Here is a 16,119-nt window from a genome sequence, read left to right on the forward strand (position 1 = left end):
TGAAGTGAATATATTGGCACTTTCCTTGTTGTTCGGAGTTTAATTCTCTATGTTTTTCGCACTTATTGTAGGTCGCTTTGGATTAAAGTGTCAGCCAAATTAAATGTCATGTAATGTATATAAAGTTTTACACTTGCTATATCCACTTTTTCCCATCATAGATAAAAATGCATTATTTGATTTTTTTTATTAATTAATATGCCTTTTAAAACAATAATACCTATACAAAATTGAATTAAATAAAACATTCATCATTTTCTTATTATAACCTACCAACAACTTGTCACTATATGACACTTCCTCCCTGCCCCGCCTCTGGGCACTGATTACCTCTCATACACCACGGTGACTATGACTGTGGGTTCACTTCAGAAAAGCACGGAAGGTCGCAGACAGCGCGTGAACACAACGATCCGGTTGCTGCTGGATTCACATTTTACTGAATCAAAGTCCGAAAGCTGTTGTCCATGTTGTAGCTACTGCAGGTTTGTTTTGAAATTTTAGCCCAGAAAACCCTGCGTATTGCATTCTCTCTCTCTCTCTCTCACACACACACACACACACACACACACACACACACACACACACACACACACACACACACACACACACACACACACACACACACACACACACACACACACACACACACACACACACACACACACACACACACACACACACACACACACACAGCAAAGATATATACAGGACCTTCATAAGACCTCCTTTGGTCTGTCATCTCAAAGGTTTAACGCCTGGATGCTGCGCGTGTTGTACGCGGTATCTGATGGCATCTGTGTCTTCAACTATCAGGACGACCCGCTGGTGTGTGTTTCATCAGAGGGCCTAGCTCTGACCCATGTCACCACAGTATTTTGGGCTTATTCAGTATTCAATTACCATAAAGAGATTCTGTCCCCAAGAAGTTGGTTGTCATGTAGTACAGCACAGGCTGCTTTTCAGGCAGGACAGTGTCAGAGAGAGGGGGTGCTGTTTCAAGCTTTGGTTCTTAAAACACAGACCCTGTCCATGTGTTTGATATATATCAGTCGTCCCATGCGGCATTCTTAATGACTGATGTTTTTTGGTGGGACCATAGGGACATGTCCCCACCACTTTTTAAAAGTATACTTGTTCGAAATGTTCTGAAAAAATGCAGGCACAAAGAAATTTAATAAACAACAACACTGGTTAATTTTATAAAAGAGAACATGTACTTTCGGTTTTTAGTTAAACAAGCTCACAAATGTACTGTTTGCACATTTAAACGTAACTATATATATATATATATATATATATATTTAACTTGTTCCATATCAGTGTACATTCACCTCATCCGTTTAACGCATGTCATTTTAGTTATTTCTATTCACACTGTAACTACATGTTTATTCTCAATTTCTTCTTATTATCCCTGTGTATATTCTTAAATGTACAATCTGTGTTCCTGTCTTTTTCTGTTGCTGCTATAACACCTGAATTTTCCTTCAGGGATCAATAAAGGTCCATTTTGTCTTATCCTAAATGTGGTCTAACTAAAGTGGCACATTGGCACATTAAATAAAGAAACAACAATAAATGAATAAACTATACTGGTCAACCACCACAGCAACAGAGAAATTCATGTGAAATAATAGACCATGAATCATATAGATTTCACATGATACATTTTTATTTTACACAAAGTCAGAGTGAAGAATCAGGGAGAGTGGAAACAAGAGGTGGACAATCAGGAGCATCCTATGGACCGAAAGGAGAGCATGGTGTTTAATGTATATATTGTATATCTTCACAGAATGCTGACAGAATATTGGCAATATAGATATGCAATCACAAAGATAATGTTATACTGTACGTTTAATCAATATTTCATTCTAGTATGATCAAAACAAACAAACACTAACATACCATTGTGGGGGGGGGGGGTTTATTCCAGGCCATTCCTCACTCTGTATTCATGTTCATCTGCACTGCGCTGCTTAAAGAGCTGGGGGTGGAACACAGAAACAACCATCCATTTAAATGTTGGATTGGATACTTCTTCATATTCTCCGTCTGGCATATCGGCAATAACTGTGTGTTCTCAATGGCTTCAGATTATAAAATGAATAACTTTTAAAGCTTCTTATTGCCACCTGAATCCACAACAAAATAAGAAAAAAGGCACTGAAATATGAGAAGAATTAAATCTGGGTTACTGGGAACTCTTCTTTTATGATGAGAAGACTACACACCAAATGCCACTTGAAAATCTTTCAAAGGCCCTGCCTCATGAAGATAAGTATATAGAATACATTAATAAATGGAAGATTTCAAAATCAAAAATAAATCAAGAATGCTGCCCCTCCTGGGCGAGCCAAACTGTGAAAGCGTTGAGATCCAGTAAATGCTGAATGGTGGCTTCAATGTTTCCCTTATAGCTACAGGACTCAGGCCTAAACAAAACTAAAGATTGGTTCCTGTTGGTTGTCAGTTTAGGTCATGGGTAGGTAGGGTAGGTTTTTCTTTACAGCAGCGATGGATACTCTATTTTGTCATGACATTGCACATATGTACTACATGTACTCTACCAGCATGTTGCGCGCACACGCACACGCACACGCACACACACTCTCTTTCAGTCAAAAACTAACAAAATATTTATTCAATACGAATGCTTCAATTAAAATGTGCTGATTTGAAATGTGTGTACTTCTACTCCTACAACTACTTCTGGACCATTGGCATTGAAGACATCTCAAGCAACATTTCATAAATACCTTTAATAGTATCAACTCTAAAAATACTCTGTACAATGTACAAACCTACAAAACGTTAAACAAACGTTGAACATGAGAGACAGCATCCAATCAACTCGGAAAATGTTATAGAACCATGAATGACTCCGAAGCTGTTTAATTAAAGTGTAACTCTGGTGTTATGCCACTCATAGCCCTGTTGTCCAACATTACTGCCTTCTATTAGTAGAAAAAACAATGAGAACATTTGGTACAACTCAGAGCAAATAGTGGCCTGGCAGCTAAAGCTAACCTTAAGGGACATTAAAACTGAAACAAAAGCCAACTGTCCACTGTCAGAACGTCAGAAGCCTAGCCTAGCCTAGATGTAGAAAGCTGCTAGCTGCTATGCAAGCAACCATTGCTATGTTGTTACATAGGCAATAATATGGACATTACGTCTGCACAGCTCTATCGTTGCTTTTTGTAAACAAAACAAAGCAACAACAAAACATTTCCCTTCTGTGGCTATAGTGGGATCTCAGTCGCTCCACCCTTTTCCAGAAATAAACAGAGGTGACTGGCTGCCTGCGGAAATATAAACTTCATACGACTTTCTACACTATTTGAGGTAAACACGCTCTCGTTAAGGCCGTGTGTCCACCAAGGCGTTTAAACGCCGGCGTTATTCTGAAAGCGCCCAGCGCCGGCGTTTTTTCAGCCGAGGCGTTTTGGTTGCTATGATACGGATTTGTTTGTGTTACATTTTTGTTCTGAATTTGCGGATATTATATTATATATTATTACGATACTCATCTCATATATTACTTACTATTACTATTATTATATATTATATATAATAATATATATATATTATTGTTTTGTGTACTGCATGTAAAAATGGCAATCTTTCTCCCGTATAACAAGCGGTACCGACACAGTCTGCATGCCGATCCCGTTGCTTTCATTTAAAATAAGTTATTGTTTTCATTTAAAAACAAGAGAATGCGCTTGCTCATCGATGTTGTAGTTCGCCTCAAAAATTGTATTTGTGTATATTATTTTTTTTTTTAAATGTCTTCCCCAAGCTCATAAAATAATTTGGGTCGCACATAAATTGACAGGGTCGGTCGGAAACCAAAACCAAACAAACAAATGGTTATGCTTCAGAGAACCATTTGGCTGAAAGACAAACCTATCTTGATAGGACGGCTGATGACATGCATTGCGTGCTTGGTGTATGAACAGAGCTTGGTCTTCATACAATAAGACAGAGATAAGCTCATATGGGTAAAATAAACTGTGAGTTTACTGTAGCACTATGACAACTAATAATTGGCTTTATAAAACTGTATCCCTAAACTGGTGTGGTCACTTACCAGTCCCCAAACGAAAGCTGTTGTTCCAAAGGCAAGGCCCACTCTGATCCAGTTAGGGTTAGTCATATCCCGCTTGGAGCTTTGGAATATAGACCGGGACCCAACTGCAAACACATCAAAAAACAAGAAGAACGACACAGTTAATAATGAGAAATGAACATCGACCAGCATTGGCAGTCTGTACTAAAAACTGTTAGGAAGTGACATCATTGTGAGAGGAAGGAAGTTATGCAACGTATAAGACATTACCTGAAAACATCTCTAAAACATGGCCTTCAACTGGCCATATCCCATTTGAATCATAGTGAAAACCAGTAACTTACTGGATGTATGTCACTGCATGCTTTACTATCCAGTTATTGGATAAGGCAGAACTGTAGATGGCCACTACGCACACTACTGTTTTAATGAAGTCTTCCTTCAGATGTGTTTATTGCGTTAATGATAATTATTATTATTAAAAGCAGGTTAGCATTAAATTGCAAACGGTTCTAAAGGAAATGTGTCGTGAGTACACCTTCATACATGGGAGAATGGCAACGGTAAAATGGTTGTATACTTTTTACTGTTACGCTATGTAACATTAAAAGACAATATAAGCAAACAAGTGTAAAAATAATAACTTGAGGGAAAGTAGAGCGCCTGCGTTATCACATTCATGTAGCACTGTAATCCTACAGTGCTACATGAATGCTAAGCTAAGCTAAGGTCAGGCTTCATAACAAATTCAGCGTTAACGTTGTACAAATCAAGACAATACCCGGCTCTTCATAGATCATAACCTTTTTTACATTTTGCTGATGTTACAATCTTACCTTTGCTGACAAGAGCAGCTCTAGATAATAACCGGTTGAAAGTCATTTTCGCTTATCAACAGTTCCCTTCAACCGATCTGTGATCCTGTCACTCTGCGGTTGATCACATTTCCTGGAAGGAATGAGTGCATTCAAGATCACCGATAAGTCGATCTAACCCTCTTATGTTGGTTTTCACCTAAAATAGTTGGTATTTTAAACTAAAATATCTCGATTTTACTATGTTTAAGCAAGGACATTCCTATTAGTGAGTTTTAGCGCAATTCGCTCAAAAAAACAATACAAAAAAAGTGGTTTGGAATTTGGTTATCAACTTTCAAAACAACCATATACTGCACATAGGAGCGTAATGATGCACTCTGCATTTAACATAAGCATATATTTAATATTTTGGAGAACAACCAAATACATTTGTTAGGTGCATATTGATTTGTGTAAAAAAACATAATTTATTCACATTACATGTTGACCCTGCTCGCTTGGTGCTCCTCACGCAGACTCAGAGAGCAGCTCTGCGGTGACCCGGAGGAGAAGCACATCGGCCATTTTGCTCGGAAGGGGGCCTGGGCTTCAACACGTGAGAAAGAGGAACCTGAACAGTCCAGGATCTCTGACTCCAAGAGGATATTATTGATGTGTGAACCGACAGATGCATAGGAAGCCAACACAATGCCCACAATCACTCTGCCGCCGAAGGAGAATGCTCTCTTCAAGAGAATATTGGTAGGCTAATGCCTGAGTTAGCGTTAGCTCGCTGGCTAATGCTAGTTTACCAAGTAGCCGTCAGTTATAGCAGTAGCTAGGAAGCCGCTAGTGAATAACAAAACTGTTCCGTACACCAAACGTACTTACACTGTCTCTGTAATTAACACGTAGCATTGACATTGCAATGAAGAAAGCAGCCGTGTAGTGTCCTAGCATTGCGTTAGCCTTCCAACACAACAAAGTATATGAATGGAAGCTCCACACATGACAGCTTTAGAACTGAGCGACAGTGGAGTTATCTGTGCAGACACAGGCTGCTCTGAACTGTGCACTAAGTGTGTGGCCAACATAGTTCGGTTTAGTTCAACTTTCACTTAGCAATGAAACTGTTCACCTAGCCTTTTTACAAAATAACATGGAAGCATGATCTATGAATTGATGCCACATTTAAATTGGGCATATATTTTAAAGTGTTTATCACAATATTTATTGATTGACGGATTCGTTTACAATAATGTCATAATACCAGTTATTATTTAATAGAATATAACATCAGTTAATTCATATTTCTTTGGTAGTGTACATTGTCAGGGACCTGAGGGATGGCAGTGTGTGTGTGTGTGTGTGGGGGGGGGGGGGCTGTCAGCAGATGTTATTACATTTGGCCCCCCCTGAACCCTGCTGTCTGAGGTCAGGCAGGCTGTTGCCCTCAGATGTGAAGTCTGCTTTGTCTGTTGTTGCAGAGATGCTACGAACACAAGCAGTACAGAAACGGCCTGAAGTTCTGCAAACAGATCCTGGGAAACCCAAAGTTTGCTGAACATGGAGGTGAGACACCTTAATCTAACACTGCTTTTTAATGTGATGTACTCGGTCATTTATTCATTCATTGAATAAAGTATAGACCTAATACCATTTAAAAAAAACACACAAATATAAACAAATCTACTGTAGAAATGTATATATCACAAATAATACACAATATAAAATAAAAATTAATAAAAATTAAAATGATCAAAAACTGCAATAACAGAAATATAGATTTGCACTCGAGATCAGAGACAAATATACATGAAATAGTTTATAAATTCCAGAAGTACACGGTAAATGTTATTTGACTTGTTCTTGATTATGGAAAGGAAGGCACTACAACTCTGGGGCAGTGAGTTCTGCCAGCAGGAGGGTAGGTGTTGTACAGCGTTATGGCTTTTGGCAGGAATGACTTCCTGTATCTGTCCTTGTGACAGTGGAGCTGGGCAGTCTGTTGGATATTATGCCATGTTTAACATTTGGTTATTTATTGTACAGGGAGTAATAGCAGTAATCTTCATACCTTTATATTTGACCTCAGCGGTGCATCATTCTTTAGAACTCACACTTGTTCTATCAGCCTAGCAAACAAACTAAAGCCGTCATTTTAAATAATAAGGAATAACGGTAATGTTCTGCAATCTGTTCCAGTTCATGTGTATGTGGTTTGTGTCAGTGTCCCTCTTAACAACTGATGTCCCCCCCCGCTCTGTGCTGCAGAGACGCAGGCCATGAAGGGTTTAACCCTCAACTGTCTGGGCAAGAAGGAGGATGCGTACGAGCTGGTTAGACGAGGCCTGCGCAACGACCTGAAGAGCCACGTCTGTATCCTTCCTGCAGCAACACAGCCCCCCCCCCCCCCCTGGATAGTGCACTTTGTTTTCTTCTTTGCTTCCTGAACTCACTCTTCCTCCAGGCTGGCACGTGTACGGCCTGCTGCAGCGCTCAGATAAAAAGTACGACGAGGCCATCAAATGTTACCGCAACGCTCTGAAGTGGGATAAGGACAACCTGCAGATCCTGAGAGACCTCTCTCTGCTGCAGATCCAGATGAGAGACCTGGAGGGCTACAGGGTGAGGCTCGCCAGAGAGAGGGGATGTGTGTGAAAACAGAAGCTTCCAGATGAAACGTTTGGGGGGAGGGGTTAGGCAGGGGCAGACAGTTACCCATCCTTCTGCACAGGGGGTAAAGTTATATTTTAGAAGTGAAATCACTGCTGGATAGTTTAATGGGATGCAGGTTGGTCCTTACATGTGCTGTGATGCTCTCCTCTGCAGGAGACCCGGTACCAGCTGCTGCAGCTGCGCCCGGCCCAGCGGGCCTCATGGATCGGATATGCTGTAGCTTATCACCTGTTGGAGGACTTTGAGATGGCCGCCAAGATCGTTGAGGAGTTCCGCAAAACACAGCAGGTAGGCCGAAGCTCTAGACTGCTCAACAGAACTGTACCGATCCATAACACACGTATGAAGCATATTTAAAGATCCACTCAGTGCTGTGATGCATGTACATGCTTAGTCTGATCTTAGAGTCAGGGTAACGACAGACCCACGCTGAAATAAACAACCTCTCCTTCATGTTTGCTGTAAACTAATATTTACCATAGAAATGATTCACAGAACAAGTATTTATTAGAAGAATGACTTTCCTGAGTCAGCCCAAGCCCCTGATGATTAACGTGTGTGTGTGTGTGTGTGTGTGTGTGTGTGTGTGTGTGTGTGTGTGTGTGTGTGTGTGTGTGTGTGTGTGTGTGTGTGTGTGTGTGTGTGTGTGTGTGTGTGTGTGTGTGTGTGTGTGTGTGTGTGTGTGTGTGTGTGTGTGTGTGTGTGTGTGTGTGTGTGTGTGTGTGTGTGCAGACGTCTCCAGATAAGGTGGACTACGAGTACAGTGAACTGCTCCTGTATCAGAACCAGGTTCTGAGGGAGGCAGGTCTGAACAAGGAGGCTCTGGATCACCTGAACAGCTTTGAGAAACAGATCTGTGACAAACTGGCTGTGGAGGAGATCAGAGGTGGGTCCATCTATCCCCCCACAAACACACTGTTCCTCAGCGTGTGTCTCTGGGCAGTGTAAAGCCAGAAGAACACTCTTTATATTTTATTTCCGTCTCCTAATTTAGACTGACTGACTTGTGTAATACAAACATCCATCAAAAACATTCTTCAGTCCTCTTGAATTTCTTTTCATCCAGCTGAAAGATGTGCTATTTAATATGAAAAATGTAAGCTTTGTGGATGTGTGTGTAGGAGAGCTGATGCTGAAGCTGGAGAGGCCGGAGGAGGCTCTGGAGGTCTACAGGAGACTGCAGGAGAGGAACCCGGAGAACTGGGCCTACTACCAGGGCCTGGAGAAGGCCTTAAAGCCAGGTGAACACTGCATGATGGGTAGATGTTACACTGAGGCTATTTATAGGCTGTCCATAAGCTGTGCCTTCAACAATGAGTTTGTAAAGGGCAACAGAAAGGCCTAACAGAAGTGATTCAATGTGGGCTGCAGTCGGAGTGGGGTTTAATGTGTTTACTGTTGGCTGATCATTTTTTTCTTCTTGTTTGTGTCTGTGTGTGTCCAGGAAGTGTAGAGGACCGTCATAAGATTTATGAAGACTCCTGGGTAAAGTTCCCCAAAGGCCTTGTTCCCCGAAGACTGCCTCTTAATTTCCTGACAGGTGAGCACTCAGTGTGGCAGCAGGGATTGAGGAGTATTCAGATTACTGCTGATGTAATAAAAATGTGTAGTATTAACACAATTACAAACAGCATGGCCTCTAAAAAAGAAATGATTTTAATGGGAAGAAATGATGCCACTATTTTGTGTGTAAAGCAGAGGGGAGGGGCCTCACAGTGCAGCGTTATCCCTGATCACACATCATGGTGGTTTGAACTTTAAGAGATTATTATTTTTGTCTGAAGACATTCCAGCGTTAAAGAGGATTCGTAGGACATCAGTGAACCGCTTCAATTTCTATGGTTGCAGATGACAAAACATGCTCTGTAACTTAACGCCAGCCAACCAATCAGAGCAGGCTGGGCTCTGGTTTCAGACAAAGAGATTTTTGAACATTAAAGCATGGAGTCATGTCACAGTAGGGCAACTAAATACTGATATCCACCTGAGCTTGAGCGTAATATGTCCTCTGTGTGTGCTGCTGGCCAGGGGAGAAGTTCCGTGAGTGTCTGGACAGCTACCTGAGGATGAACTTCAGTAAAGGCTGCCCCCCTGTCTTCACCACCCTCAAATCCCTGTACAGCGACAGAGCGAAGGTGAACACACTGAGATAAAAACATTGCAGTCCTTGTCGTTCCTAGTCTGAAATGAAACCACTAACCTAGTTGTCTCCTCATGCAGGTTACACTCATTGAAGAGTTAGTAGTCGGCTATGAAAGCTGCTTGAAATCCTGCAGAATGTTCTGTGAAAACGGTGAGCTGTGTTTGGTCTTTGCTCAATTTAGCCTCAATGTATTTCTTGGATTTTAATTTATATGTGACTGTACCTTCATGTGAACCACATATCAAGCCAGAGCTGTAATGATGTGTAAACTGTGCGCAGACGATGGGAAGGAAGAGCCCCCCACCACTCTGTTGTGGGTGCAGTATTTCCTGGCGCAGCACTTTGACTTCATAGACCGGCACGGTACAGCACTGGAGTACATCAACGCGGCCATCGACAGCACCCCCACCCTCATCGAGCTCTTCCTCATCAAGGCCAAGATCTACAAGGTTTACAGTAAACTCCTACACAGCGCAGGCTGAGTTTGTGACTTCTGGAGGGGTGTCTTTATTAACATATCAGGACTGGGACAGCAAAACACAACCAGGGACAATTAGAAACACCAAGCACAATAGCAGTATAGTGTTCAAAGGAAAGAAAGACATGGTTAGGATCCTAGATGTTTATCCCTTCTGCTTTTGGAGTAGTATGATTATGTTAATGAGAACAGCAACAGAGGCAGGGTTCCTTTTAAAGTCAGCATTCTGTAATAGTTTGCGGCCATAATAACCATCAAAAGGTATTTATCACTTATATAAAGGCCCTTATGGATATGACCAGGGTACAGAAATGGGAAAGACAGGTCTTTAAAGCTCTCTCTCTCCCTCCCTGCAGCACGCTGGCAACATCAAGGAGGCGGCGCGCTGGATGGACGAGGCCCAGGCCCTGGACACCGCTGACCGCTTCATCAACTCAAAGTGTGCCAAGTACATGCTGAAGGCCGGCCTCATCAAAGAGGCCGAGGAAATGTGCTCCAAATTCACCAGGGTGAGAGTGTGTCCTCCTTTTGTTGTCCGATTAGCTCAATCCGCTGATTTAGTACTTCAGACAGAATCCCTTTCTTTGTTATTGCCAAATAGTGACTTACAACAAAGACACATGTTTTATCTTCAGGAATGTAAACCTGTACATGATGACTGGTACTGCATTGTGTTAAAATGTATGAAACAATTACTGTACGGTGATAGAGCGCTGTCTAAACTCACAGCCAATCAGCAGCCAGCGTCACACTGGGTCTGGTTTTGTTTAAGCGAGCCATCAACCCACTCTGATGCATGCTGGGGTTGTTCAGGCCTCGTCCATACTACTGCGAACGAAAACGATCTCCATCCACACGAGCGTTTTAGCTCCGTATCAGAAGTAATGTCCGTCCACATTACACACCTGAAAACGAATCACGTGACCATTCACGTATACTGGGCATGCGTGTGCCGGTGTAAACAGGAAGTCTAATCTGCAGTTGCTTTCAGTTGGAGAAAGCAGTTGGTCGGTAACAGACAACGACATGGCAATGGTGGAAACAAACAGAGTTAGAGATTTTTGTTGAGATTTGAATCCTCCGGGTAAGAAAGGGTCACGTGGTAAGAGCGTGACGAATCAGAGAAGGATACTCGTGATCGATAAGACCCAATCAGAAAGCGCTCATGGGTGCCTACGTCAGCGTTTCCAAAAGTCTGCGTTTCTGCCTGTCCACACTAATCAGCAGCCCCGGGGTTTTAAAACTGAAAGGGGGCCAGCAGCGTTTCCAAAAGCCTCCGTTTTAGGGGCTCGAAAACGGCGGAGTAGTGTGGACGCGAGGTGTAAACGTAGCAAAAGTTATACGTTTTAAAACGAAAACGCAGTAGTTTGGGTGAGGCCTCAGTCTGGTGGGGGCTACCAGCTCCGCAGTAAGCGTTAGAGCCCCCTCACCGTATCTCGCTGCTTCCCAGAGCGAGATGTCCTCCGTGTGGGGGGGCTTCAGGCACTGACATACGTGTGTTTTCAGGAGGGGGCGTCTGCCGTGGAGAACCTGAATGAGATGCAGTGCATGTGGTTCCAGACGGAGTGTGCGCTGGCCTACAAGGCCATGAACAAGTTTGGAGAGGCCCTGAAGAAGTGTCATGAGATCGAGAGGGTGAGCTTCCACTGCTGTCCTTTACTGCAGTCAGCTGTGGTTTATACTTCTGTACTTCTCACTAATGTAAACACCACACATGTGTAATTGGTTGTTTCGTGTAACTGTCTCATGGTTGGGTTAATGGTCTTGAGGGCACCTGGTGTGTGTGGTTGGTACTGTTGGGTTATTGTTTGTTTATTTGATTCATTAAATATCCATAATGTTAACTCCAGTAGGGACTTTTGTTATTCATAAGTCAAAGCGATGAGCAGAGTTTAGCCTGTGAGCATCTGTGTTCATTGGGAGTATAGCTGCCACATTTATCATGATATAGATAAGCAGTCTGTCCTGACTTCCCCCTCACTCTTCCTCTGCGTCCCCCCTTTCCTCCCTCCCCCAGCATTTTGTGGAGATCACAGATGACCAGTTTGACTTCCACACGTACTGCATGAGGAAGATGACGCTGCGCTCCTACGTGGACCTGCTGAAGCTGGAGGACGTGCTACGGCAGCATCCTTTCTACTACAAAGCAGCTCGCAGCGCCATCCAGATCTACCTGCTGCTGCACGACCGGCCGCTGAGCGACGACAGCCAGGAGAGCCAGGCGCACACCGGTCAGACTCTCCTCCTGCTCTGTCACACTTATCTTTACTGACGATCCTAACATGTTTGGATAAGATAAGAATGAGCAGCATAATACAATAAAAGGCATAGAAAATGATTAGTAATAAATGAAGAAATAAACAATGCTAAAGTATAGACATCTCCAAAGAAGAAATAGAAATAAACTGGCATTAGAGAAAATATATACATATATATATATATATATATATGTATATATATATATATATATATACATATATATATATATATATATATATATGTATATATATATATATATATATACATATATATATATATATATATATGTATATATATATATATATATATATATATATATGTATATATATATATATATATATATATATACAGTTGACTATGAAGATACATAATCTATAAACTGTCGGCAGGATATTGTTAAGGGATGTACAAACATGATGTCAATAATAGATTTATGTTTGGGAACTGCAAATATAATATCGTCTCAAATTCCTTTACTTGAAACATGTTGCTATATTTTTCTGATAATTCATAACACTTTTATAGTTTCTATTATTATAATAATAATAATAATAATAAAAGTTGTATAGTCTGTTTCCTCACCTTTTAACGTCTGCATAAAGCATAAAGTTCTCCTTTACTGTGCATCCTCCTGCAGAGAATCTGACAGACAAGGAGCTGAAGAAGATGCGCAACAAACAGAGGAGAGCGCAGAAGAAGGCCCAGCTGGAGGAGGAGAAGAAGATAGCAGAGAAGGAGAAACAGCTGAAGAACCAGAAGAAGAAGAAGGAGGATGATGATGAGGAGATAGGAGGCCCCAAAGAGGAGCTCATACCTGACAAACTGGCCAAGGTGGGTCCTGTCTGAGAATCAGCTGATCAGATTTTGGACACTTTGTGATGTCACAATGTATTTCTGGGATGTGCATCTGATCTCCTCCTAGAGCACCATTGTGTTGAAACAACCAATCTACTCTCAGAGGGGCGTGGTCAGCAGCAGCTCATTAGCATTTAAAGCTACAGACACAGAATCAGCACTTCAAGGTTCAAAAGGTTCAAAGGTTTTATTTGTCATAAGCACAGCAGATACAGCGAGCAATGAAACATCTTATATCCCATGCTCCTCCAACAACTCAACATACATGGTGCAAATAAGATAAATAAAATAGTGCAAAAATTAGACAAGAATAAAATGTATAATATATAGATATGTATATATGTATGTGTGTGTGTACTATAAACAGATGTGAGTAGACATTCACAGAGCTCAGGAGTTCAGCAGTCTTATAGCCTGTGGTATAAAACTGTCTCTGAGTCTGGTGGTCTTGGTCCGGATGCTGCGGTACCGTCTGCCAGACGGCAGCAGACAGAACAGATTGTTGCTGGGGTGATGGGGGTCCTTTAATATCCTACCGGCCTTCTTCCTACACCGCTGGGTGTAGAGGTCCTCCATGGATGGCAGCTCCGTCCTGGTGATGTGCTGAGCAGTTTTCACCACCCTCTGTAGAGTCTTACGGTTGAGGGCGGTGCAACTGCCATACCAGGCCGTGATGCAGCCAGTCAGGATACTCTCAATGATGCACCTATAGAAGTTGCAGAGTATCCTGGAGTCCATGTTGAACTTCCGCAGCCTGCGGAGGAAGAAGAGCCGCTGTCGAGCCGTCTTGGATATGACCCTGGTGTGATGTGTCCATGTCAGGTCCTCACTGATGTTTACCCCGAGGAACCTGAAGCTGCTGACTCTCTCCACAGGAGTCCCGTCGATGGTGATGGGTGTGTGTGCCTCTCTCTGCCTCTTCCTGTAGTCCACAATCAGCTCCTGTTTAGGAACAGGGCTGAAACAGAGGGGATTATGGGATGCTGCAATGATCTGTTTGGTGTTTCAGCCAATCAGAGACAGGTTCTGTATATATATAACTTGTTGATAAAGAGGATAATAGGGGACCTTAAATGTGTTCGGCCAGGTGGAGAACCCTCTGGAGGAGGCAGTTAGGTTCCTGATCCCTCTGAAGAACCTGGTGCGGAACCAGATCGAGACCCACCTGCTGGCCTTTGAGATCTACTTCAGGAAAGGTCCCGTCATTCACCACGCCTCAAACTCATCCATGCAGTCCCAGCAGGTAAACCATAGCAACTGTTCTCATCATTATCTGTCTCCATCCCTGCAGAGAAGTACCTGTTGATGCTTCAGTCCATCAAGAGGGCGGTGGCCATCGAGCCGTCCAACCCATGGCTGCACCAGTGTCTGGTGCGCTTCTTCAAGGGAGGCAAGTACCCACTGAGCTCACGTTCCTCACCTTCCTTCACTATGGTGGAGGATGAGTTCAGGAAGCACACACTGTTCCTCCCACTGGGACTTACTGTGTGTGAATGTGTGTGTAGTTGGTGAGAGTGCTGACCTGGCGGAGGCGGTGAGGACGGTGCTGAAGCGGGAGATCTCGCGGCTGTTTGGGGACAGCGACCCTCAGAGCTTCAACAAGAAGTTCCTGAGCCAACACTCCAGCTCCATCCCTCACAGACTGGCTGGTATGCTGCAACCACACACATACACACACACACACACACACACACACACACACACACACACACACACACACACACACACAGAGAGACCTAGTAATATTGCCTTATGTGGGCATGAGACAGACTGTAAAATGAGCATATGATGTGCGGGACAAGGCGCACCACCTTACTGTGTGTGTGCGTGTGCGTGTGTGTGTGTCAGCTGCTAAGATGATGGTGTACCTGGAGCCCTCCTCCCTTCAGACGGCCTCTGAGATAGCCATGGCCTTGGACGAGTCGCTGACCGGGAGAAGCATCCAGGTCTGACTTCACACACACCTGTCTGTTCAACATGTACACACTGATTCAGGTAGACTAACTGTGTGTGTGGTTGCAGGTCAGTACCGAGGTGCTGGAGGCGCTTTGTGACGGACAGCTGAGTGGGGGTCAGCAGAAAGCTGCGGAGACGTACCGCCCCGCCTGCCACAAGCTCTTCCCCTACAGCCTGGCCTTCATGCCCCCCGGTTACCAAGACAACAACCCCACCATTAGTGCCAACGGCGACCTGTCCTCAGGAGAGCACGACGACATGGCCAACGAAATGTGAGCCGCGACTACGACAAACAAAGATGAGGAAGAGGAGGAGCGCACGCCCCAGACGCCTTAGTCCATCCCCCCCCCCTTCCCTGGGCTATGGCTGCTGTTCGTCGCCCCCACAATGCACTGATCTGGATGGACTGACCACAGGAAGAGCTGGCACATGGAGAAAGGCTGTCCATGGAACTGTTTCACACACACACACACACACACACACACACAACACACAACACACAACACACACACAGGCCCTGTCCACAGACAATCTAGGATGGGGAGGCAGGGAGGATTGTGGGACACTGGACAGTGGACGTCTCAGATGGCTGTGAACACAGTCCAGGTTTTCTATGACTCCTGTGTTTCCACGCCATGTCCTTCTTGTAGGTGCATCCGCTTCTCACGTTTTTAAAAGTAATTTATATATTACAAACTGACAAATGGATTAATAAAACAATGTTTGCAAAACCACATGTGAGTGCTGATGTTGAGAATGCTGGGGCGGCTGTAGGGAAGCGGAGGATGGGGACCAGCGGTGTGAGATGCTGAGTATGCACCGGATATTCATTGTGAGACGTCAGAACATTTTGATGGCATCCTGGCCAAAATAT

At 43.4% G+C, this 16,119-nt stretch overlaps 2 protein-coding genes across 2 annotated transcripts; one reads left to right on the forward strand and one right to left on the reverse strand.

Moving 5' to 3' along the window:
• Positions 1-1,653: 1,653 nt before the first annotated feature.
• Positions 1,654-5,069, reverse strand: ndufc1 (NADH:ubiquinone oxidoreductase subunit C1). The gene is made up of 4 exons (XM_063876470.1): positions 4,915-5,069; positions 4,100-4,203; positions 1,912-1,990; positions 1,654-1,743 (listed from the first exon to the last, which is right to left on the reverse strand). Exons 1-3 carry the CDS (start codon positions 4,958-4,960, stop codon positions 1,931-1,933), a joined length of 210 nt encoding a protein of 69 aa, XP_063732540.1. The 5' UTR covers positions 4,961-5,069; the 3' UTR covers positions 1,654-1,743; positions 1,912-1,930.
• A 338-nt stretch (positions 5,070-5,407) lies between these two features.
• Positions 5,408-15,979, forward strand: LOC134859770 (N-alpha-acetyltransferase 15, NatA auxiliary subunit-like). The gene is made up of 20 exons (XM_063876459.1): positions 5,408-5,637; positions 6,363-6,447; positions 7,150-7,254; positions 7,346-7,503; positions 7,708-7,842; positions 8,287-8,440; positions 8,676-8,795; positions 8,999-9,094; positions 9,583-9,689; positions 9,775-9,847; positions 9,977-10,146; positions 10,532-10,684; positions 11,682-11,810; positions 12,193-12,406; positions 13,072-13,265; positions 14,377-14,485; positions 14,581-14,679; positions 14,795-14,938; positions 15,138-15,235; positions 15,312-15,979. Exons 1-20 carry the CDS (start codon positions 5,584-5,586, stop codon positions 15,519-15,521), a joined length of 2,607 nt encoding a protein of 868 aa, XP_063732529.1. The 5' UTR covers positions 5,408-5,583; the 3' UTR covers positions 15,522-15,979.
• The last annotated feature ends 140 nt before the right edge of the window (positions 15,980-16,119 follow it).

Source organism: Eleginops maclovinus, chromosome 23 (assembly GCF_036324505.1).
Source record: "Eleginops maclovinus isolate JMC-PN-2008 ecotype Puerto Natales chromosome 23, JC_Emac_rtc_rv5, whole genome shotgun sequence".
Classification (NCBI taxonomy): Eukaryota; Metazoa; Chordata; class Actinopteri; order Perciformes; family Eleginopidae; genus Eleginops; species Eleginops maclovinus.